This window comes from Vipera ursinii (assembly GCF_947247035.1).
Source record: "Vipera ursinii genome assembly, chromosome: 5".
NCBI lineage: Eukaryota > Metazoa > Chordata > Lepidosauria > Squamata > Viperidae > Vipera > Vipera ursinii.
Window position 1 is genome coordinate 80470054 of NC_139518.1, and position 27584 is coordinate 80497637.

Consider the following 27584-nt stretch of genomic DNA (forward strand, 5'->3'; position numbering starts at 1 on the left):
AATAGAATAGAATAGAATAGAATAGAATAGAATAGAATAGAATAGAATAGAATAGAATAGAATAGAACATGGAATAGAACATGGAATAGAATAGAATAGAATAGAATAGAATAGAATAGAATAGAATAGAATAGAATAGAATAGAATAGAATAGAATAGAATAGAACATGGAATAGAATAGAATAGAATAGAATAGAATAGAATAGAATAGAATAGAATAGAATAGAATAGAGTAGAGTAGAGTAGAGTAGAGTAGAGTAGAGTAGAGTAGAGTAGAGTAGAGTAGAGTAGAGTAGAGTAGAATAGAATAGAATAGAATAGAATAGAACTGGGAGGAGCCTTGGAGGTCTTCTAGTCCAGCCCCCTGCTCAAGCAGGAGAACCTGTCCTACACCATCTCACAGGTGAATGTCCAGCCTCTTCTTAAAAACCTCCAGGGATGGAGCGCCCATGATTTCTGGTGGCAAGCTGTTCCACTGGTTGATTGTCCTCACTGTCAGGAAGTTTCTCCTTAATTCCAGGTTGCTTCTCTCCTTGATCAGTTTCCAACCATTGTTTCTCATCCTGCCCTCTGGTGCTCTGGTGAACAACCTGACCCCCTCTTCTTTGTAGCAGCCCCATCATACAGGCAAGAAACTGATCTAAGTAGGAGTGGTACAAATACCACATGTGAATGTACCTTAGATTTCATCCTTTGCCTAGTTTAAGTTGATGGTGTAGAAGAGCATTTCTTAAACATATTAGTCTCAAGACCCTCTTGCCTTCTTATAAACACTTTATGACCTCAAAGAGCTTCAGTTTATGTAGGCTATAAAAGGTAAAGGTTTGCCCTGTCTAGTCGTGTCCAACTCTAGGGGCCGATGCTCATCTCTGTGTCTTGGCTGAGGGAACCAGCATTGTCTGTAGACCCTTCCATGGTCATGTGGCCAGCTGCCCACGTAGCAGTTCAAAAGCATGCAAATGCAAGGGGATGGTAACAATGTTCCATGCACCTTTGATGTATAGCCATGCTAGCCACATGACCACGGAAATGGTCTATCAATACTTACTATATTAGAAATAACACTGAGACATTTTCAAATATGTACCGATTTTACTTTGCAAACCTGTTGACAGTGAGCTGGGGACCAACAGGGCACCTCCAGACCACACTTTGATAACCACTGGTGTAGACTGTTAGGTTTCTTATTGTGAGCTTGTGCTTCAACATCTTCCACAACATGCAGGACAGAGAGATCACTGCAACTGATTAGGGTAAGAAGAGAAGAGATACTCTAAAGCAGGGGTAGGCAACCTTGGCTCTTTTTTGACTCGTGGACTTCAACTCCCAGAATTCCTGAGCCAGTCTGTGGACTGTGTTTGTTTGCCTTGGACATTGACTTAGGTCTGTGAGAATAAAAAGGGTTGGTTTTCTCTTGCGGTTCCTGCCTGTTTCTTGGAAGAAGGGTTTCTCCTTGTTAGCATTGCTGGCTCAGGAATTATGGGAGTTGAAGTCCATGAGTCATAAAAGAGCCAAGGTTGCCTACCCCTACTCTAAAGAGTATCACAGCTCTGAATCACAAATTATTCTGTGATAGCACAATGGTTAGAATGCAGTATCGCAGGCTAACTCACTGCTCACTGCCAGGAGTTTGATTCTCACCAGCTCATGGTTGACTCAGTCTTCCATCCTTCCGAGGTCAGTAAAATGAAGGCACAAATTGTTGGGGGCAAATATGCCGGCTCTGTAAACTGCTTAGAGAGGGCTGTAAAACACAGTGAAGCAGTATATAAGTCTAAGTGCTATCGCTATTTAACTGCTTCCAGTTAATTTATCCCCATGTACTTATTTAGTATTGGCACAGTAAGAGACAGTTACCAAATACTATGCTGAGGGATGGTATCAGCCTTGCCAGGCAAAGCAGACAGGAAATATGATCAGATGAGCTAATTCTACCTTATTGTATTGTATTGTTATTGTTGTTGTTGTTGTTAGCTGCGAAGTTGTGTCTAACCCATCGCGACCCCATGGACAATGTTCCTCCAGGCCTTCCTGTCCTCTACCATCCTCTGGAGTCCATTTAAGCTCACGCCTACTGCTTCTGTGACTGCATCCAGCCACCTCATTCTCTGTCGTCCCCTTCTTCTCTTGCCCTCAACCTTTCCCAGCATTAGGCTCTTCTCCAGTGAGTCCTTCCTTCTCATTAGGTGGCCAAAGTATTTGAGTTTTAGCTTCAGGATCTGGCCTTCTAAAGAGCAGTCAGGGTTGATCTCCTCTAGGACTGACCGGTTTGATCGCCTTGCAGTCCAAGGGACTCGCAGGAGTCTTCTCCAGCACCACAGTTCAAAGGCCTCAATTCTTTGGTGCTCAGCCTTTCTTATGGTCCAACCTTATTGTAAGGCTATACTAACAGAATTACAATTTCAAAAGTAGAAACTTCCTACAACCACTTTTAATTCTTTGAGCCATTGAAGCTGGTCTTTCCTACCTTTCCTTCTCTGACCATTAAGCCGCCGAGGGTTCCTCCCTCTCTTGTCTGATTGTTTCCTTGGCGGCATCTTTTCCCCTCAACCCCCCCACCCAAAGGTCATCCACACATCCCATTACAGTTGGAGATCAGTCAACTTAAACCTTGACTTACTAGCAGCATAACAGAATTTGTCAACATCCAAAAAGGAAGAATCCCTTTGATCAGTAAGCAGAATTTACATGTAGAAAGAATCAGAGTGACTTGGGTATGTACCATGTGAGGGGAAATAAAATAGATTCTAATATCTGTATATCAGCAGCACTGCAATAAATTTGGGCAAATTCTATGGTTCCTATAGCACAGGGGTGTCAAACTCAATTACATTGAGGGCCGCATCAGCATTGCGGTTGCCCTCAGGGGGCCGGGTGGGTATGGCAAGGGTGGGCGTGGCCTACTGGGTGGGCGTGCCTAGAGTGCATATGGCCTACTGGGTGGGCATCAAGGGTGCCTATGGGAGCCTGGGCAGGAGTGGGGCAGATCTGAGGGTCTCTGACAGAAGGAGGGTCTCTGGGCCAGGGCCAAGGCAGTGGGGGCCGTTCCCTCACTGTTTCCAGGATGGCTTCGGGGGCCGCATGAAACCACTTTGCGGGCCGGATCTGGCCCCAGGGCCTTGTGTTTGACATGTCTGCTATAGCACGTGAACATAATCGAACAGTATGTGGAACTTCTTTGTATCTGCCTTGCAAAATGGGTGAAGGAGAGCAATAAACTGAGTGAGTGTTAAAAGTCCTTCTCAGTTTGTATGTGTTAATATTGCTTAAATATGCCATTAGTTTAAATATGTAAGATTGGCTGCTCAGGAATTAGGATCTGGTCTTTTTCTCTTTTCACGTAATTCAGATAGACGACATTTCCTGCTGTACTGAAATGTTTTCTATTCTATTTTTCTGCATATGTTGGGTAAATCTGGATTGTTATAAATGACGATTGATTGATTGATTGATTGATTGATTGATATGTTGTGGAAGCTTTATTACATGAAACGATGGTGCTACCGAATTTGGAATATTAACTATGTCTGCATTTTTCTTTTCTTTCAGGACCCCCTGTAAGTACCAGCGCTTTTGACTCTGCTATGAAGAGCACATCTGTGGGTAAAGTGAATGGGCCCTGGGGGCAAAGGAGCGAACAGTTTTTAAATGAAGAAGCAAAAACCCACAAATTAATAATTTTCTGCCATCTTTTTTTTTAATTTTAATTCCATTTATATCCCACCCTTCTCCGAAGACTCAGGGCGGCTTACAAGCTTAGCAGTAGCCTTCATTCTATGTATATGCCTGCTTATTTGGGCTTTCATACACCCCCCAAGCGGCATTATTACAAAGTCAGCTTAATTGCCCCCAACAATCTGGGTCCTCATTTTACCTACCTCGGAAGGATGGAAGGCTGAGTCAACCTTGAGCCTGGTGGGATGCGAACCTGCACTAATTGCAGGCAGCTGGTGTTACTTAAGGAGGCATTAGCCCACTGCTCCACCAAGACTCACAAATGCGTTCTTGCCCTTTTCACGTGGGTAGCAGCATATTGCATGATGGGAAGAAAAAATGCCTTTGACTTCTCTGAGCTCAGCTAGCACTGATGAGATGGTTCAAAACATCACTGAGAGTTCAGAAGCGAACATATTATACTTGTATAGTCAAAAGAACAAACATTTGAGAATCTGCTGCCTCGACTTCATTATTGCCTAAGTATGTTGTGCCTGAGTTTTTCTAGTGACAGTGCTGTCAAACTGTAGGGATATTGAACGCTGGAGCGTTGGGATGAAGTATTCTGTTGTTAACCATGACAGTTTGTCAAACGTGGTAACCCATTCAGCCACTTTGTTCAGCTCCTTAATGCTAGTGGTAAATGTAAGCCTGGCAGGAGATGTTGCCATCAAGCATATAGGTAGTCCTTCATTTAATGACCATTCAAAGTTACAACTTAGGACCGTTTTTCACACTTAGGACCACAGCAGCATCCCCGTGGCCACATTTATTTTATTTTTTTATTTTAATTCCATTTATATCCCGCCCTTCTCCGAAGACTCAGGGCGGCTTACAAGCTTAGCAGTAGCCTTCATTCTATGTATATGCCTGCTTATTAGGGCTTTCACACACACCCCCAAGCGGCATTATTACAAAGTCAGCTTAATTGCCCCCAACAATCTGGGTCCTCATTTTACCTACCTCGGAAGGATGGAAGGCTGAGTCAACCTTGAGCCTGGTGGGATGCGAACCTGCACTAATTGCAGGCAGCTGGTGTTACTTAAGGAGGCATTAGCCCACTGCTCCACCAAGGATCAAAATTCGGACACTTAGCAACTGGCATGTATTTATGCCGATGGCAGTGTCCAAGGGTCAAGTGATCCCCTTTTGCGAAGGCAGGACAAGAAGCAACGGATGGAAACTAATCAAGGAGAGAAGCAACCTAGAACTAAGGAGAAACTTCCTGGCAGTTAGAACAATTAACCAGTGGAACAATTAACAATTAACCAGAACAATTAACCAGTGCCTCCAGAAGCTGCGAATGCTCCAACACTGGAAGTTTTTAAGGAGAGACTGGACAGCCATTAGTCTGAAATGGTATAGGGTTTCCTGCCTGAGCAGGGGGTTGGACTAGATGACCTCCAAGGCCCCTTCCAACTTTACTATTATGATTATGACCTTCTGACAAGCAAAGTCAACGGGGAAGTCAGATTCGCTTAACAGCCGTGTTACTAACTTAACAATTGCCACGATTCATTTAACAACCACGGTGGGGAAAAAGTCATAAAATAGGGGCAAAACTCAGTTAACAACTCTCTCGCTTAACAGCAGAAATTTTGGGCTCAATTTTGGTCGTAAGTCAAGGACTACCCGTACTGCTTCTAGGCGGACCTTCTCCTTTCTAATTTCATGTATTTGTCCGAGAAGGGCTTTCTGATTACCCTTCTCCATCATCATCTGCACCCATTAACAACAACTTCTCCTATTCTTTCCCAGTTGTGTTCTTTGATATATTCTTTTAAAAACAGCAGTGCCAGGAAATTGAGCTAAGGGCCTTTTGCATGCATCCTACTTCTGTTTTCTGCAGATAGTATCCTCTGGCAGAAATAATGAGGTTGCCCTCATTTACAGGGGTACATGAAAGAGGCGAATTCTGCAGGCTTGGTTTTCTTCCCCCCTCACAAACTTCATCAGCTACCAACATTGCTTGGCTAGGAAAGATGCAAGGTTGGACAGGTGACCCGGACTGGCAGGCATGGCTAGGGATCTGTTCTATCTTTGGTTTTGTAGAAATGTTTCGTATAGGTGCATTCAGGGGAGCCTGATAACAATGGAAAGTCAGGATTGCGTGGGTAACGGGCTTAGCGCTATTTCAAAATAATGATGTTCAGAGTACGTACTAAGCCTATGTAGCCAGAACTAGAGTCGTGAGGAGCTGGGAGAGTTGCTCCAGTAAGTGACACAGAAAGAGAGTTGATAGGCTGCTCCTGTTGTGTATTATGGGTAGACCGTCAGACACAGATGACAGGACGCCGCGATAGAACTCAGATTTATTGTGGTTGGAACAAGGAACTCTACACAGCTCGTCTCTTTATATACAGTTGCCGGCTAGCCGCCGGCCAATCCACATACTTCAAGGATCCCGCCAAAACGGCCGGACCAATAGGATAATGTTGCTGGGTGAGGCTCAGCTGATGCCCAGCTGAGCTGTCAAGTTTAACAAATCACACTAACATATAACACTGAATATATAACAGCCCCCTTTCACCAAGTACCCTTCCTCTTGAGGGCCTGGCTTCGTATTTAATGTTGTTCTTGCTGAAGTCTGAGGTGGGGATGCTTAACTCTTGGTTTTCCAGGTTTTCAGAATTGGCTTTCAAGGGTCTGTCTTGGAATTAGTGAATGCAACTTTGAGTGTAGAGTTATTTTTATTATTGTTATTTTTATTAGGATTTTTCAGTAGGTCTCCTGCCTTGAACAGGGTGTTGGACTAGAAGACCTCCAAGGTCCCTTACAGCCCTATGACTCTATCTTCTATCTATCTTCTCACCACTGATCAGCTGCTATTCAAACAGAGGAATACGTCTAGAGATCCAGTTGCTAGAGGAACAGCCTGGTTTAAAAGTAGATCAGGCAGGGACCTCCCTAATTCACGGAATATAAGAAATGAAAGAGGTAATATAATACAACCCGACTTGCAAGAGTCAATTAAAATAGTTTTAGCCTTCCAGTGGAGTTGATTTCTTGGCCTGATTCACCAAGTGGGGCTGACATTGTGGGGCAGAGAATGAACCTCTCAAAATAAAATAATGAGTGGAGAATGACAGCATAGCAGCATGATGGGGATCTAGGATGAATGGCAGTTGGAGACCGACAGGAAATTAGAATAAGAAAAAATAGCAGCAGTGAGATAGGGATGGCAAAGGTAGGAAGGGAAACATTGATGCATCTATTGAAGAGACACAGCGAAAGCTAGGATGTTGAACTATATATCAGATGACTACTTGGTCAATAAACATATTCACGAGTTTTAAATCATGGATTTGAATAGTCCAGCTGGATTCTAGGAGTAACACTTTTCAGCCAACCTTTTGCCTTTGTATTGCAATAGCAGTCAAATAAATAAAAGAAAGACTTCTATTGCCCTCTGTAATTTAGTAGATGGAAGCTGCAGGTTGTCTGGGGAAATATTAAATGAAGTGTAGTATTTTCTAAACAATACGATGATTTGATGCAAATGTGAGTTACTCCTAGGATAAAAATGAATTATAACATACCGGTTTGTGGGAAGAGAGTCTACTGGAAGTCTGGATGTTTTATTTTTGCCGGCTGTTTTATGTTGTGGGCTTTTGGCCGTAGCAAAGTATTTGTTCCGCCACTTCTCCTCCCCTAAACCCTAGTATGAACACCAGGATATATCAAGCTGTCTGTACAGAATTAGATTAGCCATCAAACTAGCCTAGCATTTTCTGCTTGAACTGGGAATAGCTTGGCTAAGCCCACCTGGCAACATGGCTTCCTACAAATGCTCAACTAGAAATTTAATTTAATTTAATTTAATTTATTAATATTTCTATACCGCCCTTCTCCCGAAGGACTCAGGGCGGTGTACAGGGCAAGAATAAAACACAGAGATTTACAAAAGATAAAAGATAATTAAATACATGCCCAATTAAAAATACAGTAATACATAGTAAAAAAAAAACCCAATAAAAATAGTAAAAAACCCCACCAATCCCCCCTCAGGCCAGGCCGGCTTGCTCGAACAAGTATGTTTTCAGATCGCGGCGAAAGGAGCGAAGATCGGGCGCCGTCCGGAGCTCAACCGGTAACTGGTTCCATAACTCCGGGGCGCCCACAGAGAAGGATCTCCCCCTGGGGGCCACCAGTCAACATTCTCTGACCGGTGGCACCCTGAGGAGACCCTCTCTGTGGGAACGCACAGGGCGGAGGGAAGTAGACGCCGGCAGCAATGCCAATGAACAGGTTTTTTGTGCCATTCTGGAAGTCCAAAATCCAACTCAGTAACTCTTTCACTATTCAGATCTATTGTTCTTTGTGCCATCATCTCCTTTGTTCTGTGTCTGTGTTTTATTTTTCAGGGTCCTACAGGAAGACCTGGCCTTCCGGTAAATCCCTCCCCCCCTTCTTTTTGTATTTTCCTTCTCCTGTCTTCCTTTCTTGACACCTGCAATCGATACTACAGGCTTACAGTACATGTTATAAATAGAGAGAAAGATTTAGGAGGAGGGTTTTTAAACTGAGTTGTAAAGAGGGCTAAGTTTTAGAAATTGGGCTTTCTATCAGATAGTGATTTCCAGAATATGATGTTCTGCCATTGCGTTAGCTGAGGATCATTCACTTCCTTTCAAAGAAATGACTTTCCTAAGAACTTAAGTTGCTCAAGGTATTTCCTGCCCTGCCCCACTTCTGGTTTGGCTTCTCGGATCTAGCCCCACCATGGAAAGGGTGCACGCATGAAAAGAATATACATCTGAGAATATTTCAAGTCAGTCAACAGTTAGCCAAAGGATTTTAGATTCTCAGCATTTCCAGATTTAACTTGTGAATTATTGCAAGCCTGGTCAAATATTATTTTGGCTATGGAAATGATTTGCAGATTCTTTGGAACAAATCCCATCACAGGGGAATATAAACGTCATGATACAAGAATATAAATAAACCTCAGTGAACTAGGATGATCCATATGGAGAATAAATAAGTGACCAGGCAATATTTTAATTAGGACTACCTAAATAGATACAGATTTGGAGGCAGCCTTTTATAGTAGCTGCATTTCATCATGGCAAACATTACTTCCTCCCCTGCCTATTCCAAAGGAGATGAAGGGAGAAAAAAGTGGCTTGAAGTACATAGAGACAAAATGTCAAAATACTAGAGAAGAATAGACATGGACTGAAATGGGCTACACTGTACTAGACAGCAAACAGATTAAATCTGTTTTGTCTAAGTGGTAAGGAGATACCCATTAATTAGATGTTAAGTGGTCTGGGTTATTTTTAGGTCACAAAATTCCATGAAGAAAAAAGACCAAATATTAAGATGGGTTTAGCCCAAACCAAACCACAGAAAAACTGCTATGAGGCAAGAGGCCAGCCTTTCCATTCGGACATTAGCATCCTAGCAACCTGTCTATCATATTTATGGGAGTGTTAAGAATTAAAGAGGTTGCCTTGGATTGATCAGTCTTTGATTTATACCTGAGCCCCTAGTCTATTAGATACGTTGGATTACAGCGGATCCCATCAATGATCACTGGTCCCAATGGACGAGACTGATAGGAATTAAAATCGAACAATATCTGGAGGTTCACATATCCCCCATCTTTGAATTTTGCAGACATGGGAGCATGTTCAGTGGAAATCCAAATTTAGCGTCTTAGAGGAGTTTCCCGGTTTTGCACCTAAGTGCCCTTCCTTGTGTGAGGTACTTGGAGGTCAGACTGTTGGGAAATTGTTTATTTATTTATTTTATTTAATTGGATTTGTATACCGCCCTTTCCCGAAGGGCTCAGGGCGGTTTACAGGGAATTAAAACAAGAAATACAAAAGTTAAAAACAATTAAAAAGATTATAATAGTCCCTGAGAGAATAAAAACCCAAATTAAAATTAAAATTAAAATTAAAATTAAAATTAAAATTAAAATTAAAATTAAAATTAAAATTAAAATTAAAATTAAAATTAAAATTAAAATTAAAATTAAAATTAATTAAAATTAAAATTCTCAGCCTGGGCCAGAGAGCTCGAAGAGCCAGGTCTTCAGGTCCCGGCGGAATGAACGGAGATCGGGGGCAGTCCTCAGCTCCACGGGCAGCTGGTTCCAGAGGGTAGGTGCACCCACTGAGAAGGCCCTCCCCCTGGGCGTTACCCGCCGGCAATCTTTTACCGGCGGCACCCTGAGAAGGCCCTCCCTGTGGGAGCGCACTGGACGAAGGGAGCTTGATGCCGGCAGCAGGTGTTCCCTCAGATATCCCGGACCCAAGCCATTTAGGGCTTTATAGGTCATCACCAGCAAATTAGAGAGTTGAGTCCTTGTAATTTTTTTTTTCATTTTCTACCTGTGGCAGAAAGCCAATGTTGATTCTTCAGAACACAACAGTACAAAAAACCAGATACATAAAAATCAGAGAAATTGTACAGAATCATTTTTTTTCCTGACTGCTTTCATGCTCTGCTAGCCTTCCATAGAGGAGCAGAGGAGCTATGCTTAGTTTCAGCAAAGGCAACTTCCACAGCCTCCTTATCATGTGGAACTGAGGGATATGAGTATAGTAGATAGTAAGCAGGAAAAAAAATGAAACCGCACATATGTAATAAAAGTCTTAAACAAAAATATCTATTTTTAGTTTTTTATTAAAATGGGTGTGTCCTGAATTTTACCATAATCCCATACCTTAGTCTCTGTCTCATGTAAATATCAAATGACAATTTGCTGTATTGTTTATTGCCTAATGCAGGGGTCTTCAAACTTGGCCCTTTTAGGACTTGTGGACTTAAACTTCCAGAATTTCTCAGCCAGGCATGCTGGCTGAGGAATTCTGGGAGTTGAAGTCCACAAGTCATAAAAAGGCCAACTTTGAAGACCCCCTGGCCTATGCTTATTTATATTATCTCCTGTACTTTAGACTTTGTCTTCTCCAGAGTCAATAAATACAAGATAATTCTTTTTCCAGGCAGTAGAATCATTCAGCATTAAGCTCTTATGAAGTTATGAATCTAGTGACCATAATAAATTTTACTATCACCAGGAATCAAAAGTATCCTCAGCTTCCTGAAGTAACTGTTCAGCTTCAAAAGATAAGATAAGGATAGTATGGTTCAATGGATAGTTTGATTCATATCTTTAGATAATATATATGATTTCTGAAGGCTAACCAGCAAGCAAACAACACAGACCCAGATTATATTTCCTAAAAACCTTCAGGGTGGAAAACAAAACATAGACCTTTTTTTTACTTTGATTTTGTATACTATTTGGCTGTTCCAGTGATAAACTTTATAGAAACATGATAGATCACCAGACAGGCAATATTGAATTATTATTCTAGGAAATATCTACCACTTTACTGTAAGGTCATAAGTTTTACTCATAAATGAATGTATTTCTTGTCATCGTGTTTATGATCACCCTTCTCTCATAAGAATGTATTGCTTATTCTTAATGCTCTAAGTAAGGATGCAGGTATCGTGCAATTCCATTTGAGCCCAGCATGTATATGAGATGCAGAAATGAAATTGTCTCCTATCTCATCTCATTCATCACACCCTTCCTTCCTTCCTTCCTTCCTTCCTTCCTTCCTTCCTTCCTTCCTTCCTTCCTTCCTTCCTTCCTTTCCCTGGCATGTTTGTAAGTCTTATGGTTACAAAAATTTGCTTGATTGAATGTTGGCAGGGTTTCCTGAACAAAACCCATGTGGTTTGTTATATAAATATCTGGTCCACAATATTCCAGTCCAATTTCTAAATATTTAGATTTACTAGAAAGACTAAGAACAAGTCTGTAACCCTCTGACTTACGGATATATGTAGACAATGTGGGACAGGATTTTATCCAGATGTTTGGTGAATAAGCATCTTCCAATGTTGCATAATGTGAATGCAATAATATGACTGAAAAAACATTGGATACTATTATTCGGATAATAATATTATTATTAAACATTATTATGTATTCAATAATGGTCCTGTTATTACAGGAAAATTAAATAATATATAAATTACAATAAAAAGAAAAACTGAAAAAATTCAGACCTCTGACACAAAAACTTGCATTGTTATACAAATAACTTTTCAGCTATACAGATGGCTTTACTGTGTTGGATCATGGCAGTTGATAAACAATTCAATGGTCTTCCAAACACATATTCTTATGGATAAAATCCAAAATCAACAGTGCAATTGTCTAAATGTTTATATTTAAATGAATTTGTGTCACTTTATCATTACATGTGGTCAATTGCCAATTATCTCCTGATTTTGTGTTAATTGTTAGGGAGACAAAGGAGCCATGGGAATCCGTGGACAGCCGGTAAGTCTTAAGTTGCTTAAATTTATTTGTCATTACTGCTTCCAAACTTGCAGCTACTAAACTGATCTATAAATATGTGATATAAATGTTCAATTACTGGTGCTATGTCTACTCAGAAATAATCCCTAGTAAGTTCAATAAGCTTTCTCCAAGACTTCAAATATGCACAGAATGGTGGCTTAATTTGTTTTCATATTTATTTCACCTTAACTACAGATATATGTATTATTGCAAGTGTTGTGTATGTAAATAGTTATTAACAGGGCAAGCAAGAGATTGCAAACACATTGCAGCTTAGCAAGGTTCAGAGCGGGAAATTAAGGTGCATTCATTGGACGCCACAACCTAGGAGCGGGAAAAGAGACTCCATTGATTGGTTACAGTTCAAAGGCTTTCTCTATAAAAGGGTTGCAACATTTGACAGTTGACAGTTGACTTTGTGTATTCAATAAACTCGTTCATTGTTAAACCACTCTGAGTCCTCGTCAATTAGAACCAAACAACTGGCGACGAAGGTGGGATTGACAGAAGACCAGAGAACCGGCGGAATTGTCGCGAAAGGCGGCAAATTCAGAGCGAGTCACAGTCAACCGAGCGGCCGCGGCAGAATAAGAAAAAAATTCTCCGAATGGCGCAAATCGGGTCATTGAAGGAATTCGACCCAAACTTCCCTGAAGATTGGGAAGAATACATCGGTCAAGTCGAAGGGTTCCTGTTAGTGAACGGAATCACAGACGACCGTAAAAAAGCGGCGGCATTATTGACGATCTGTGGCACACCGGTCTACAGAGTCGCTGTCGGACTGTGTCAACCGCAACCAGTCTCTAGCGTGCCTTATGCTGACCTCCTCGCTAAATTAAAGGTCCACTTTACACCCCGAAGGTCCGAACTCTTTTGGCGGCGCATCTTCGAAAAGAGGAATCAGAGACCGGGAGAGTCCATACAAAAGTTTGTCGCTGCCGTCAGGGAAGCCGCAGTACGATGTAAATACGATAATTTAGAAATAAGAATTCGGGACAGAGTAGTACTGGGCTTGCGTGATGAACAACTACAAAACAGAATAATCGCCAAACCCACCGGCGATTTGCAGGAAGTGCTCGACGAACTTCTAACTTACGAGTCAACCGGGTATCGCGACCCCCCCCGCAGTAGCATGGCAGCAGCGCCCGAGATCAACCAAGCGGGCTATGTGGACTGCGGGGAGGTGGACCAGCAGTGGGAGGAAGAGATCGCCGAAGTCTCCAGGCGATTTGGAAAGATGGCACCTAGACAACCCAGAAGCGAGGGGCCCGAACCTGGCCGCCGTCAACAACCCGCAATTCCGCAAAGACAACCGACCGGAGCACAACGACCGTGGCGGGACACCGCAACCAGACCGCGCGACAACGACAGCCAGAACCGATGCGGCAGCTGCGGCGGCAACCATCCCCGCGCATCCTGCTGATTCCGTACCGCCAAGTGCAGGGCATGCGGCAAGACCGGCCACATCCAGGCCATCTGCAGAAACCGCGCTCGCGACAACCGTCTGAACGAAGTCGATGTGTGGCCTGAGGGTAAGGTAACCCCTATTGCTAGTGGCAAGGAGACCCCTAAAAACCGGGTTAAAATTCCAAATCTAGGGGAGGTGGCACGAATCAATAGGAGAAGGCTGGGAAGTGGTCACAATTTTCTGGATGGAAAATTAAAAATCACAGTCCTTCTGCAAGGGGTCCCTTGCAGAATGGAAATTGACTCAGGGGCTTCAGTGTCGATAATTTCCACTGAAACCCTTGAGAGAATTGAACAAAGAAGTGGAAAAAGAATTCCACTTAGTCCAACAAATATTCAATTAACGGACTTTCAAAAAAGTCCAATAAAAGTAAAAGGAAAGACCAGCCTTAGTGTAAAATTTAAGGGGTTTAAGGGGGTCTTAGAACTAATAGTTACAGAGGGGAATAGGACTAGCTTAATCGGACTTAATTGGTTCCCTGCCCTAGGAATTTGGATCGGGGGAATAAATTCAGTGATTAAAAATAAGACCCCCGAATCCGTCTGCAATGAATTTGCAGACGTATTCGATGGATCTCTGGGCATGTACAAAGGGCCCCCCATTAACTTCAACCTAGACCCCTCAGTAAAACCAATCAGGCTTAAGGCCCGAAGGGTGCCTTTTGCCTTAAAGGAAAAAATCGAGGCCGAGCTCGACCGGCTTGTAGGCCAAGGAGTATTAGAACCTGTTGAGGGCGGTTTGTGGGAAACGCCGATTGTCACACCCCTCAAACCCAATGGGGATGTGAGAATCTGCGCTGACTACAAAGCCACCCTCAACATTGGAATGAAAAAGCATGCTTACCCGGTCCCGACGGTGAAGCAGGTCCTCGCCACGATCCAGGACGCCGCCATCTTCGCCAAGTTAGACTTGGCGCATGCGTACTTACAGTTGACTGTTTCTAAAGAGGCTGCAGAGGCACAGACGATCGTTACCCACAAGGGGGCGTTCCGAGTCCACAGACTGCAATTTGGAATTGCAGCAGCTCCAGGCATCTTCCAAGAAGTGATGGAGAGGACCTTAAAGGGCATACCTGGAGTATGCCCTTACTTTGATGATGTCCTAATAGCTGGAAAGGATGAAGGAATGTTAGTAGAGCGGCTGGAACAGGTACTGGGTAGGTTTAGGAAGGCTGGGTTGAAACTAAAGAAGGAAAAATGTAGCATAGGGGTTAAATCCACTGATTTTTTGGGGTTCAGGATTGACAAAAGTGGAATCCACCCTACCCCTGAAAAAATTAAAGCAATCAAAGGGGCCCCAGAACCAAGGAACAAGGCGGAACTACAGGCCTTCCTTGGCTTGGTAAATTTTTACCACACGTTTGTGCCACACAAGGCTGCCATTGCAGAACCCTTACACAGACTCTTAGATAAGAAGACCCCTTGGCAGTGGCAGAACAAGCACAAAGTAAGTTTCCAAATTTTAAAAGACATCCTTTCCAGTAATTCAACTGTAACCCACTTTATAGAAAACAAACCAATCTACCTGGCGTGCGATGCTTCGCCCTATGGCGTAGGGGCTGTGATCAGCCACTTAGACAACCAAGGAATACAAAGACCCATTGCATACTACTCCCGCACACTAACCAAGGCAGAGCGGAACTATGCGCAAATAGACAGGGAGGCATTAGCCATAGTGGCAGGAGTTAAAAAGTTCCACGACTACCTGTATGGTAGGAACTTTACTATACTGACGGACCACAAACCCTTGCTGGGACTGTTTACCACAGATAAACAGACTCCCCAAATTATGTCACCCAGGATGCTGAGGTGGTCCATTTTCCTCTCAGCATACTCATTTTCCCTCCAATACAGACCAGGCAAGGACATGGGTCATGCAGACGCTCTTAGCAGATTGCCCCTAAGCACAACAGAGGAGGACCCTGCCCCAGTGGGACAAATAATGTCCCTACAGGACATTCCTGATTTGCCCTTAACTGCAAAAGACATTGCTGAGGCAACCAATAAGGACCTCACCTTAAGGAGAGTAATGACCTGGGTCATGAGCGGTTGGCCTAACGCCAAACCGGACGAAATATACAGTCCATATTTCAGGAGGAAAGATGAACTGTCAGTTCATTTGGGTTGCTTACTCTGGGGAACTCGTGTAGTTATTCCAGGAATCCACAAATCAGCTATTCTACTTGAATTGCATGAGGGACATCCTGGAATAGTAAGGATGAAGGCGTTGGCTAGGAGTCACTTGTGGTGGCCAGGACTGGACAACGACATTGAGGAATGTGTGGCCAATTGCCATCTGTGCCAACGTTCCAGGCCTGAACAACAACATATCCGCACACATAAATGGGAACAAGCTAGGAATCCTTGGTCCAGGATTCATATTGACTTTGCTGGACCCTTCCAAGGGTTAACGTTCCTAGTAGTGGTTGACAGCTACTCTAGATGGCTAGAGGTAGTACCGGTCAGCTCAGTAACTTCAGGCAGAACAATACAGGCATTAAGGGGCCTCTTTGCCACTCACGGGTTGCCGGATTTAATTGTGTCTGATAACGGGCCACAATTCACATCTATTGAATTTCAGGATTTCCTCAAGGCCAACTCGATTAAGCACAAGACTTCAGCACCCTTCCACCCCTCCACCAACGGATTGGCTGAAAGAAATGTGAGGACCACGAAGGACGCTTTAAAAAGAATTATTCGAGGTGATTGGCATCAGAGACTGGCAGAGTTCTTGTTGGCTCAGGACACGACCCCATGTTCTGCTACAGGGAAAAGTCCAGCTGAAATGAGGTGGGGCAGGAGACTATCCACAAAATTGGACAGATTGCACCCTGACAGACTGCAAACAAACATTGAATTTGACATTCCTAACAGAACATTTAAAGTGGGGGATTTGATCTGGGCCAGAAACTATGCCCAAGGGGACAAATGGATTCCAGGGGTGGTGACTGAAATCTTAGGTCCCCTGTCGTACACTATTGAGGGGGAAGGGAACAGGATCTGTAAAAGACACATAGACCAGCTGAGGAAAAGATCCAGTGGTTGTGTGCCAGTTGAGGGGGACCAAAGCATAGTAAGGGGAAACAGTACAGATAACAACAGGCCAGAGAGTGGCGTAGAGGAGGGGCAAAAGGACTCATCCCCTCGCACCCAACAACAACAATTCAGTCAAATTGAATGGGAAATACCCCTGCGAAGTAGGCCAGTGACCACTGAATTACAAACACAAACTAATACACAAGACAGCACATCTGAAGCCAGTAACCCAGAGCCCAGGCCCAGCAGTGACAAGCAGCCAAGCAGTCAACCAGGAAGAGGGGTCCCTAGCAGCCAAAGTAACAGATACCCTTCTAGAATACATAGGCCACCAAAATACCTAAAGGATTTCGTAAAGAAATAACATCAACGGGGGGGGTAAGGGGTGTTGTGTATGTAAATAGTTATTAACAGGGCAAGCAAGAGATTGCAAACACATTGCAGCTTAGCAAGGTTCAGAGCGGGAAATTAAGGTGCATTCATTGGACGCCACAACCTAGGAGCGGGAAAAGAGACTCCATTGATTGGTTACAGTTCAAAGGCTTTCTCTATAAAAGGGTTGCAACATTTGACAGTTGACAGTTGACTTTGTGTATTCAATAAACTCGTTCATTGTTAAACCACTCTGAGTCCTCGTCAATTAGAACCAAACAGCAAGTGAAATCTTTCTGTTACTCAAAAATACAAAGATTCCCAGATAGATCATGAGCAGTACTAGTCTGAAACACTGGAGTTTTTAAAGAAGAGACTGGACAACCATTTGTCTGAAATGATATAGGACAGGCATGTCAAACTCGCGATGTCACGTGATGTTGCGTGACGTATCATGACTTTTTTTCCATTGCCGGCAATGGGGAGGCCGTGGTTTCATCGTGATGCATCCGGCCCACAGGCTGGCAATTTGACATGCCTGATATAGGGTTTCCTGCTTCAGTAGGGGGTTGGACTAGAAGACCTCCAAGGTCCCATCCAACTCTGTTATTCTGTTAGATTCATAACATGGACATTGAATCAGCATAGGTCACAGAAAGTCTTTCCAAATCTATTATTTTGTTGGAAGTTTTGTTTTAGTATCAGATTTGATACATGAATGAAGGCCTTTAGGCAGAGCTTTTTCCCCTTTTTTCAAGAATTGAGAAAAAGTGCATTAAAATAAGTTCAGTAATCACTTTAGGCATGATTTTTGCTTAAGAAAGGGCATTGTTAGAATGGAACAAAACACCAATAGGAACATTGTACTGATAAACTTTTTAACAAACAATTAACATCTGTTCTATCCCCACATCACCTCCTAAAGAAGCTTCAACAATTTGTTCTTTAGCTGCTTCTTCTGTGCCAGTTTTTCTCAACCTCAGCCACTTTAAGATGGCTCTGCTGGCTGATGAATTCTGGGAGTTGGAAGTCCACCCGTCTTAAAGTGGCTGAGGTTGAGAAACACTGTTCTATGCTTTCTGCATGCTCTCCTTGATGAACATTACTGTCAGCCATCTTCCTGATTCTAATGCAGACATGTCAAACACAAGGCCCGGGGGCCGGATCCGGCCCGTGAAGTGGTTTCATGCGGCCCGTGAAGCGATCCTGGAAACAGTGAGGGAACGGCCCCCACTGCCTTGGCCCTGGCCCAGAGACCCTCCTTCTGCCAGAGACCCTCAGATCTGTCCCACTCCTTCTCAGGCCCCCATAGGCACCCTTTATGCGAACAATATAGAGCTGGCCATGCCCACCCAATAGGCCATACACACTCTAGCCATGCCCACCCAGTAGGCCACGCCCACCCTGGCCATACCCACCCAGCCCCTTGAGTGCAACTGCAATGCTGATGCGGCCCTCAATGAAATTGAGTTTGACACCCCTGTTCTAATGCAGGGGTCTTTAAACTTGGCCCTTTCATGACTTGTGGGCTTCAACTCCCATCCTAGTTTTGCCATCCTGTTTTGCCATCCTAGTTTATTCCTAACAGTTATATTTTATCCTTTCATCTTCATCATGTTATGTGGACACATAGCACACTGTGATTCAAAACAGTCCTTGGACTGTCACTTTAATCTGAAGGACAACAATTACGTATACAAATGATCCCTTACAAGCATCCCTAAGCATTAAACATGCCCAGAAGAATCTTTCTCTTTTGTTGTACAATCACATGCAATTTCAGTTTTTTGACAGAATAATATTGATAACATTTCTATCAGTCAATTGCAAAAGGCCACACTGCTTAGATGATTCACATATATAAAAGGCAAAGGTAAAGGTTCCCCCGCACATGCGTGCTAGTCGTTTCCAACTCTAGGGGCCGGTGCTCATCTCCGTTTCAAAGCCGAAGAGCCAGTGCTTATGTGAGGACATCTCTGTGGTCATGTGGCCAGCATGACTAGACGCCAAAGGCACATGGAACGCTGTTACCTTCCCACCATAGTGGTCCCTATTTTTCTACTTGCATTTTTACATGCTTTCGAACTGCTAGGTTGGCAGAAGCTGGGACGAGTAACAGGCGCTCACTCTGTTACGCGGCACTCGGGATTTGACCCGCCAAACTGCTGACCTTCTGATCGACAAGCTCAGCGTCCTAACCCACTGAGCCACCGGGTCCTTTTTTCACACATATATACTATGCTGATATATTATGACATGCTAGCTTCTTGTTCCTGGGAAGAACTTGATGTGTATGAAGGCCAATATCAGCTAAAAAAAACCCTGCCAATTGTGACTTCACACTGTTGTGAACAAACAACATAATATTAATAACATTAAGAGAACAGATTCACACACATATGCAGTCAAGTTACTTCTCACTTCTAACATAAAAAGGACCTTTCAGAAACTATATTTCTTTTTCCCTATATAACTGGTTAAAAAAATTGTGAAAGTGAACATTAAAAAAGAATTTTTGAAGGTGATTTAAATGTAAGAAAGTCAAAATCAGGGTCACTTCACCATGCTTGTATGTGAACATTAAACCATGCATGTTTCAGTGTTTGTCTTCTCTTTTCCATTTTTCCTTTTGGCATGAGTGTGTATTTGTGCTTAGTGTGCCTTAACATTGACTCCTATGTTTTGTGTCTCTCTTTCTCTCCCCCTTCACCCTGTTGCATGTGGCTGCGACTGATATAATGGTGGCCCAGGGAGTCAAGGGTCAACTTGGAGAGAAGGTGAGTCAGCTTTTTCCAGTTAACCACTTCAGATGGGGGTTTGTCAATAGGTGTAGTCCATCACCACTAGACAGATTGCCATTATGATTTAAATTGCAGCACAGCTGAAAGAGATTGTCCAGAGAAGTAGACCTGGCCTTGGGCAACCAGAGATTTGCCTAATTTCCATCCTAATCTAGCCCAAATCCTGTAGACAAGCAAGCAAGAAATGATTATTGTTTGGTCAGGGCCAAGTCAAAGAAATTTGTCATCCCTGATCTTGATAAGCTAAGCATGATCAGACCAGTTTAACACATGAATGGGAGACCATCAGCAGAAAAGGTGGAGCTTCAATCATACCATCATGGTCACAAGCTTGATTTTTATTATTCTTATTCTTATATACTGTAAACTTCCTTAGGCTTTAGGCTAGTTAGAAAAACATTCCAGAACAAAGTTGCAATATATATACAGGGCTTTTTTTGTCATAGAACGCTCAAAACGGAGTTCCGGCACCTTTTTTGGATGGAATCTTGTAGGGTAGGCAAGGCGGGTTGTATGACATGTATATGTATATATATATATATATATATATATATATATATATATATATATATATATATATATATATATATATATATATATATATATATATATATATATATATATATATATATATATATATACAGTTGCAAGAAAAAGTATGTGAACCCTTTGGGATTATGTGGTTTTTTGCATGAATTGGCCATAAAATGCCCTCTAAACGTCATGTAAGTCACCACAATAGAAAAACACAGTCTGCTTAAAATAATACTACACAAACATTAGCTGTTGTCATGTTTTAATTGAAGATAAGATGGAAACATTCACAGTGCAGGGTGGAAAAAGTATGTGAACCTTTGGACTTAATAACTGGTTGACCCTCCTTTGGCAGCAATAACCTCAACCAAACGTTTCCTGTAGTTGCAGATCAGACCTGCACAACGATCTGGAGTAATTTTGGACCACTCCTCTGCACAAAACTGTTTCAGTGTAGCAATATTCTTGGGATGTCTGGTGTGAATCGCTCTCTTAAGGTCATGCCACAGCATTTCAATCGGGTTGAGGTCGGGGACTCTGACTGGGCCACTCCAGAACGTGTATTCTGTTCTGTTGAAGCCATTGTTTTGTTGAATTACTTGTATGCTTTGGGTCATTGTCCTGTTGCATCACCCATCCTCTGCGGAGCTCCAGTGGCGGACAGATGGTCGTATGTTTTCCTGCAAAATGTCCTGATAAACTCTGGAATATATTTTCCCATCAATGACAACAATCCGTCCAGGCCCTGAGGCAGCAAAGCAGCCCCAAACCATGATGCTCCCTCCGCCATGTTTTACTTTGGGGATGAGGTTTTGATGTTGCTGTGCTGTGCCATTTTTTCTCCACACATAGTGTTGTGTGTTTTTCCCAGACAACTCAATTTTGGTTTCATCTGTCCATGTTTGAAGTTTGCAAAAGAGCACCTGGATGTTCCACAGCATTACTGGCAAAATATACTGTGGACAAATGAAACCAAAATTGAGTTGTCTGGGAAAACACACAACACTATGTGTGGAGAAAAAAATGGCACAGCACAGCAACATCAAAACCTCATCCCCAAAGTAAAACATGGCGGAGGGAGCATCATGGTTTGGGGCTGCTTTGCTGCCTCAGGGCCTGGACGGATTGTTGTCATTGATGGGAAAATGTATTCCAGAGTTTATCAGGACATTTTGCAGGAAAACGTACGACCATCTGTCCGCCACTGGAGCTCCGCAGAGGATGGGTGATGCAACAGGACAATGACCCAAAGCATACAAGTAATTCAACAAAACAATGGCTTCAACAGAACAGAATACACGTTCTGGAGTGGCCCAGTCAGAGTCCCCGACCTCAACCCGATTGAAATGCTGTGGCATGACCTTAAGAGAGCGATTCACACCAGACATCCCAAGAATATTGCTACACTGAAACAGTTTTGTGCAGAGGAGTGGTCCAAAATTACTCCAGATCGTTGTGCAGGTCTGATCTGCAACTACAGGAAACGTTTGGTTGAGGTTATTGCTGCCAAAGGAGGGTCAACCAGTTATTAAGTCCAAAGGTTCACATACTTTTTCCACCCTGCACTGTGAATGTTTCCATCTTATCTTCAATTAAAACATGACAACAGCTAATGTTTGTGTAGTATTATTTTAAGCAGACTGTGTTTTTCTATTGTGGTGACTTACATGACGTTTAGAGGGCATTTTATGGCCAATTCATGCAAAAAACTACATAATCCCAAAGGGTTCACATACTTTTTCTTGCAACTGTATATATATATATATATATATATGTATGTATGTATATAAAGCCCAGAGATGATCTAAAGTTTCAGAAATTTTTATTTGTTTACTATAATTTACACTAGCATGGCCAAAGCTTCTTTGCACTGATAGTCAGGTAAACCCACTATTTGCAGCTGGCCTTATCTGATACTTTCTGGAACTGTTTTCAGTTTCATAACTAACAGCTGTGCTTGGAAAGTCCAGGAAAATGACACATGGAGACGTAGTTAATTCTACCAGCTGCATCCTAGACAGCCTCACCTCGGCACAATTGGTTGAGTAAGATTCACAGAATTCCAGATGCAAACTTTATATTTCATCTGCGAGGGAAGCCTCATTAACTAACTGAGGAAAGCAAATGAGAGAGGACCTTAAAATATTCTTTTCAATCCATGGTTGCCTTTCTGTCACACTTATGAAGAATAAATTGTGTATCTGCCCCTTCCCTATCAGAGCCAAAACATTTTGCAATGAATAGCAAAAGTGTCTTTCCTTCCATGAGGAGTAAGAACAAAGCAGTTGTTGGACATAAGGGACTTGATGACTTTCAGATCATACAAAGCACAATATGAAATTTATTCCCCAATTAGACTTCAAATAGATTTGCCTTTTTTACACAATCTGTTCAAATGAGGGGTGCTTGATCTCTTTCATCTCACCAATTAACTAACATAAACATGTCTCCTTCTGGGTTTGGGCACTCCCCTAATAGCTAAACAAAATGCAGCCTGTAAAGTCCACCCCTTGAAATAAAAATATCCTGAGATGAAGCTTTTTCCAGAATGGTCTACAAAAGTCCATTTAGTTAGAAAAACACAAGTGTTGTCCAACTGTTTTTCAAACTAGAACCATGTTATTTTGCTCCTTTCCAAATAGCTATGTCTACAAAAAGCTTGGCAGCCTATAGAGCAAGAGTCTCCAACCTTGGCAACTTTATGGAGTTATGTATTTCAACTCCCAGAATTCCCCAGCCAGCATACTGGGGAACTAGCTAGGAGTTGAAGTCCACAAGTCATAAAGTTGCCAAGGTTGGAGCCCCCTGCTAATAGAGTGCTTCCGTGTAAAGGATTTCTTATGAGAAGGCACATTTGTGTAATTTTTATTAGTGGAATGGGGATGGAGTGAGGGTCCACAATATGAAAAGTTCCCCATTAATCCTCTTGTGTTTTCCTCTCTCCCATCATTTTTTCCTACAATAATCAGTTCTGATAACAGAGAGAAAAGGCAGAGTAGTTGTCCAATGTATTGAGCAGGGAGATATTTGTTGGGAAGCATGTATACACTTGTCCTATGCCCACTGCACATGCATACCCTTTTGTCTCCTGTAATTTTGATTTCACAGCCGATGATGAACAGTTGTGGCCCTTTGATTCTGCATTAATTTAAAAGTGTTCAAGTAAGCCCTTGTCAACAGAGAAATGTGTGAGGGTTAGGGAGCCTAGTTAGACACTAAGTAGGAGAGCAGATGTAAAGATAATGATCAATAGACCTTAATATGAAATAACTTTAGAATGTTTGTGGAAGGCTCACAACATGAAAAACATGTTGTGGAAGTTGTTATGTACTGGGCTTGTGGCGATACACCACGTGCGTTGCTGGAGCAGCTAACGGCTCTCCAGCAACCCAGACTAGCTGTCTCTGGACCTGCAATTGGCTAGCCCCAGGCGGCAAGAGTGGGTTCAAACCTATTGGCTGCCGCCTAGGGGCTAGACTATATATTGTGGCTGGTTGCAGCCCGATTTTCAGTACAGTTCCAGCAAGAATAAAGTATGAGTTATCCTGTACTCAGCCTCATGTCATCATTCCTGCACCCAAGAGCCCACGACTTAACAGAAGTGATCTTTAAAAGTACTATGGGGAGAATGGGTATTTTGGGTCTTCCCCTCCTGATACAATGCTGCTGCAGTTCACACCCTATAGAAATGACATTTTTTTTAAAGGCCCCATTCTGTCAATGGAATCAGAAGTCTATATAGCATTGCTAAAAGATGTTTTATGCAGTCAAAATCAGACAGTATAAAGCGCTGTGTTCTCAGCCCAACAAAAACATGCACTTATAGACAGAGACTGCATGACAAAATAATTTCCACAGCCTATTACAGGTAGCTTGCTTCTTAATTACTCTTAAACCCTAGATTACACAAGGTAGCTTTGCAATGGAGAAGAATGTTCGTTGGACCCAAGATAAATCTGGCATCCAATAATAGTTTTTATGGCCATGAGGTAACATTACTTTCCATTCCTGAGGAATTCAGAGTACTGTTTTGATCCAGTTTCAGGATAGATCCAAAATGGCTCCCTGTCTTGATTGGAAAAGGCCTGGGGACTTGCAGTTAAAACCTGCTTTTAATTACAATGAAGAATATGTGTGTGTATTGTTCTTTTTAATCCCCCTTTATATAAATGTTTCATTTTCTCTTATTATTTCTTTGGCCACAAGTTCCTTTCAGCCCTCTCCTCTCGTTCTTTTGAATTTTTCACTCTAAATACTCACTTTGGCATTATTGCTTACCTTCATCATTGTCTCCTTGTTTTTTTCTGCCTCTTTTTTAATATTAATCTCTAACCTGCTTTTTTAATTTTCGTTTTGGTCTTTTCTACATACACATTCTCTCTCTTTATCCCTGCAGGGAGCTCCAGGAGAGGCTGGCATGTCCATCATTGGTCCCCGTGGCCCTCCAGTAAGTTTCCATGTCTTCTGATTATTTCCTCTAAGTGTTTAAAGCAGTGTTTCTCAAACTTGACAACTTTAAGACGTGTGGACTTCAACTCCCAGTATTCCCCAGCCAGCCATCCAGCCACCCCATGCTGGCTGAGGAATACTGGGAGTTGAAGTCCACACATCTTAAAGTTGTCAAGCTTGAGAAACACCGCTTTACACGGTGTGGGATGAATCACAGAAAAGGGTTAGGGAATCCTAAGATCCTACTGGCATCTGTTCTCAAGTGACTGTATTACGATGTGGTTTCTGCCAGTGGCTAAGTTTGTTTTTATGCTGAAATTGCAGAATATATTGGTTAGAAAGTGTACCGCCTCAGCATAAAAACCTCAAAAAATGATTTTATTAGCATTTTTCTCTCCTATGTTTACAAAGGAAGAACACATTCCCAGATCTAAACAGAGCAACCAACACCAAGGGGGCAAATTATGCGATCTCAGCATTTCAGCAAAGCATAAATATAAGGGAAACCAGCCAACTGTTAATAGAGTAGAGAATTCAGAATCATCACAAGAGAAAATTGCACACGCATGCCTGAGGTAATTCTGTACACATTGAGAGGTACAGAGAAAATCCATTTCACAGTAGGAAATTTGGGACAAAGAAAGGTTGTGGGCTACTTTCCACTTGTCCATTTAATACAGAGAAAAGAAAGATTTTACACTTAGGCAAGAAAAAACAAATATACAGGTACAGATTAGGTGAAACTTGGCTTCATAGGAATAACCATGAGAGGTGTCTTGGACTCCTAGTGGACAATCACTTAAATATGAACCAGCAGTGTGCTGCAGCTGCCCAAAAAGCCAATATACTCCTAAGTTGCATTAACATAGAATCAAGATCATGTGAAGTGTTATTATTGCTTTATAAGGCTCTGGTAAGACCACTCTTTAAATATTGCATCCAGTTTTGGTCACCACAATATAAAAAAGATGTTGAGACTCTGGAAGGAGTGCAGAGAAGATCAACAAAGATGATTAGGGGACTGGAGGCTAAAACATGAAGAATAGTTGCAGAGATTAGGTATGTCTAGTGAAACGGAATATGGGTGATATGCTAGCAGTGTTCCAATATTTGAGGGGCTGCCATAAATAAGAGGGGGTCAACCTATTTTCCAAGGCACAAAAAGGCAAGACAAGAAACAATGGATGGAAACTAATGAAGGAGAGAAGCAACTTAGAACTAAGGCAAAAATTTCCTGACAGCGAGAACAATAAACCAGTGGAACGGTTTGCCTTCGGACGTTGTGGGTGCTCCATCGCTGGAGGCTTTTAAGAAGAGACTGGACAGCTACTTGCCTGAAATGAGGTTGTCCTGCTTGAGCAGGGGGTTGGACTAGAAGACCTCCAAGGACCCTTCCAACTCTGTTATTCAGTTATTCTGCCTTCACATTCTTCCCAACACAATTCCTTTGTAGTACCCTGGCCACTTTGGACCTGTTGTTTCTAGTCGATTCTTGGGCACCCTGTTGCATGTAACGATAAAGCCACTTAATCTGAATGTGAGACCCATCCTACAGAATATTTTACTAGGATAAGCCTAAGGTAAAGGTAAAGTTAAAGGTTCCCCCGCACATGCATGCTAGTCGTTTCCGACTCTAGGGGCCGGTGCTCATCTCCGTTTCAAAGCCGAAGAGCCAGCGCTTGTCCGAGGACGTCTCCGTGGTCATGTGGCCGGCATGACTAGACGCCAAAGGCGCACGGAAGGCTGTTACCTTCCCACCGCAGTGGTCCCTATTTTTCTACTTGCATTTTTATGTGCTTTCAAACTGCTAGGTTGGCAGAAGCTGGGACGAGTAACAGGCGCTCACTCTGTTACGCGGCACTCGGGTTTTGACCCGCCGAACTGCCGACCTTCTGATCAACAAGCTCAGCGTCCTAACCCACTGAGCCACCGCGTCCCTTCTAGGATAAGCCTACAGGAGTGCTAAATAGTTCAGAGCTGTGACTGAAAAAAATCCTGCATTATGTCTGTAACAATTAATGGTCCTAGGAAGGACAAAGGGAAATGTTCTTTGTTCGATCTCAGAACCAACTGTAAAAAAATTATTTAGTTTAATGGCAGGCTGGTGATAAACATTAAGGAGCCTCTTGATAGCAAACAAAAGCAAGGAAGCTGGAATAATAGCACGCTTTGGACAGATGCACAATGGCAAATAGTTTCCAGACTGTTTTCTTGGAAGCAAAGTGAGGTGAACACTTGCAGACCCAGAGGTTTTCATCTAGTCAGTGTTATTTGCTTTTGCTTTTTCTTTTTTTTTTCTTGGCTTCAGCAGAGCAGCATGCTCAGCATGGCAGAAACAGACTTTCTCTGCAGTTTTGGCAGTTCCCACAATTCTATTATGGAGCACTTGAAGGAAACAGCATTGGAGGAAGGGAAAGCTCAAGGCTTCTGGGAATCTGAAATGCCTGAACTTTTGCTCTGCCTTTTTATTGTCTCCTGCTGGAGAAGATATCCAAGGCCAGGTTGCACCCTTTCCGGATTTCCTCCTGCATTCTTTTCTTAACCATATGAATGATTTTTTATATCCTCGGACAAGCGCTGGGTCTTCGGCTTTGAAACGGAGATGAGCACTGGCCCTTAGAGTTGGAAACGACTAGCACGCATGTGCGGGGGAACCTTTACCTTTACCTTTTATATATATATATATATATATATATATATATATATATATATATATATATATATATATATATATATATATATATATATATGTCAAATGCTTGTTAACTTGTTAGCTGACTGATGAAAACTAATAAGTTTGAAATGCATATCAGTCTCCCTTAATTCTTTGTTAGCAATTTACACACACACACACACACATATATATATTTTTAAGAAGA

General features: G+C 42.5%; 1 protein-coding gene across 1 annotated transcript in view; it reads left to right on the plus strand.

The window, feature by feature from the left end:
- The window catches only part of COL13A1 (collagen type XIII alpha 1 chain), a gene marked incomplete at its 3' end in the record, with an annotated part of 202270 nt that overhangs the window by 71670 nt on the left and 103016 nt on the right, over positions 1–27584 (plus strand). Inside the window, exons 3-7 of the mRNA XM_083364798.1 lie at positions 3550–3557; positions 8079–8105; positions 11990–12025; positions 19672–19698; positions 24653–24703. Of these exons, the coding sequence (XP_083220924.1) occupies positions 3550–3557; positions 8079–8105; positions 11990–12025; positions 19672–19698; positions 24653–24703 (149 nt within the window). The remainder of the gene's footprint in view (positions 1–3549; positions 3558–8078; positions 8106–11989; positions 12026–19671; positions 19699–24652; positions 24704–27584) is intronic.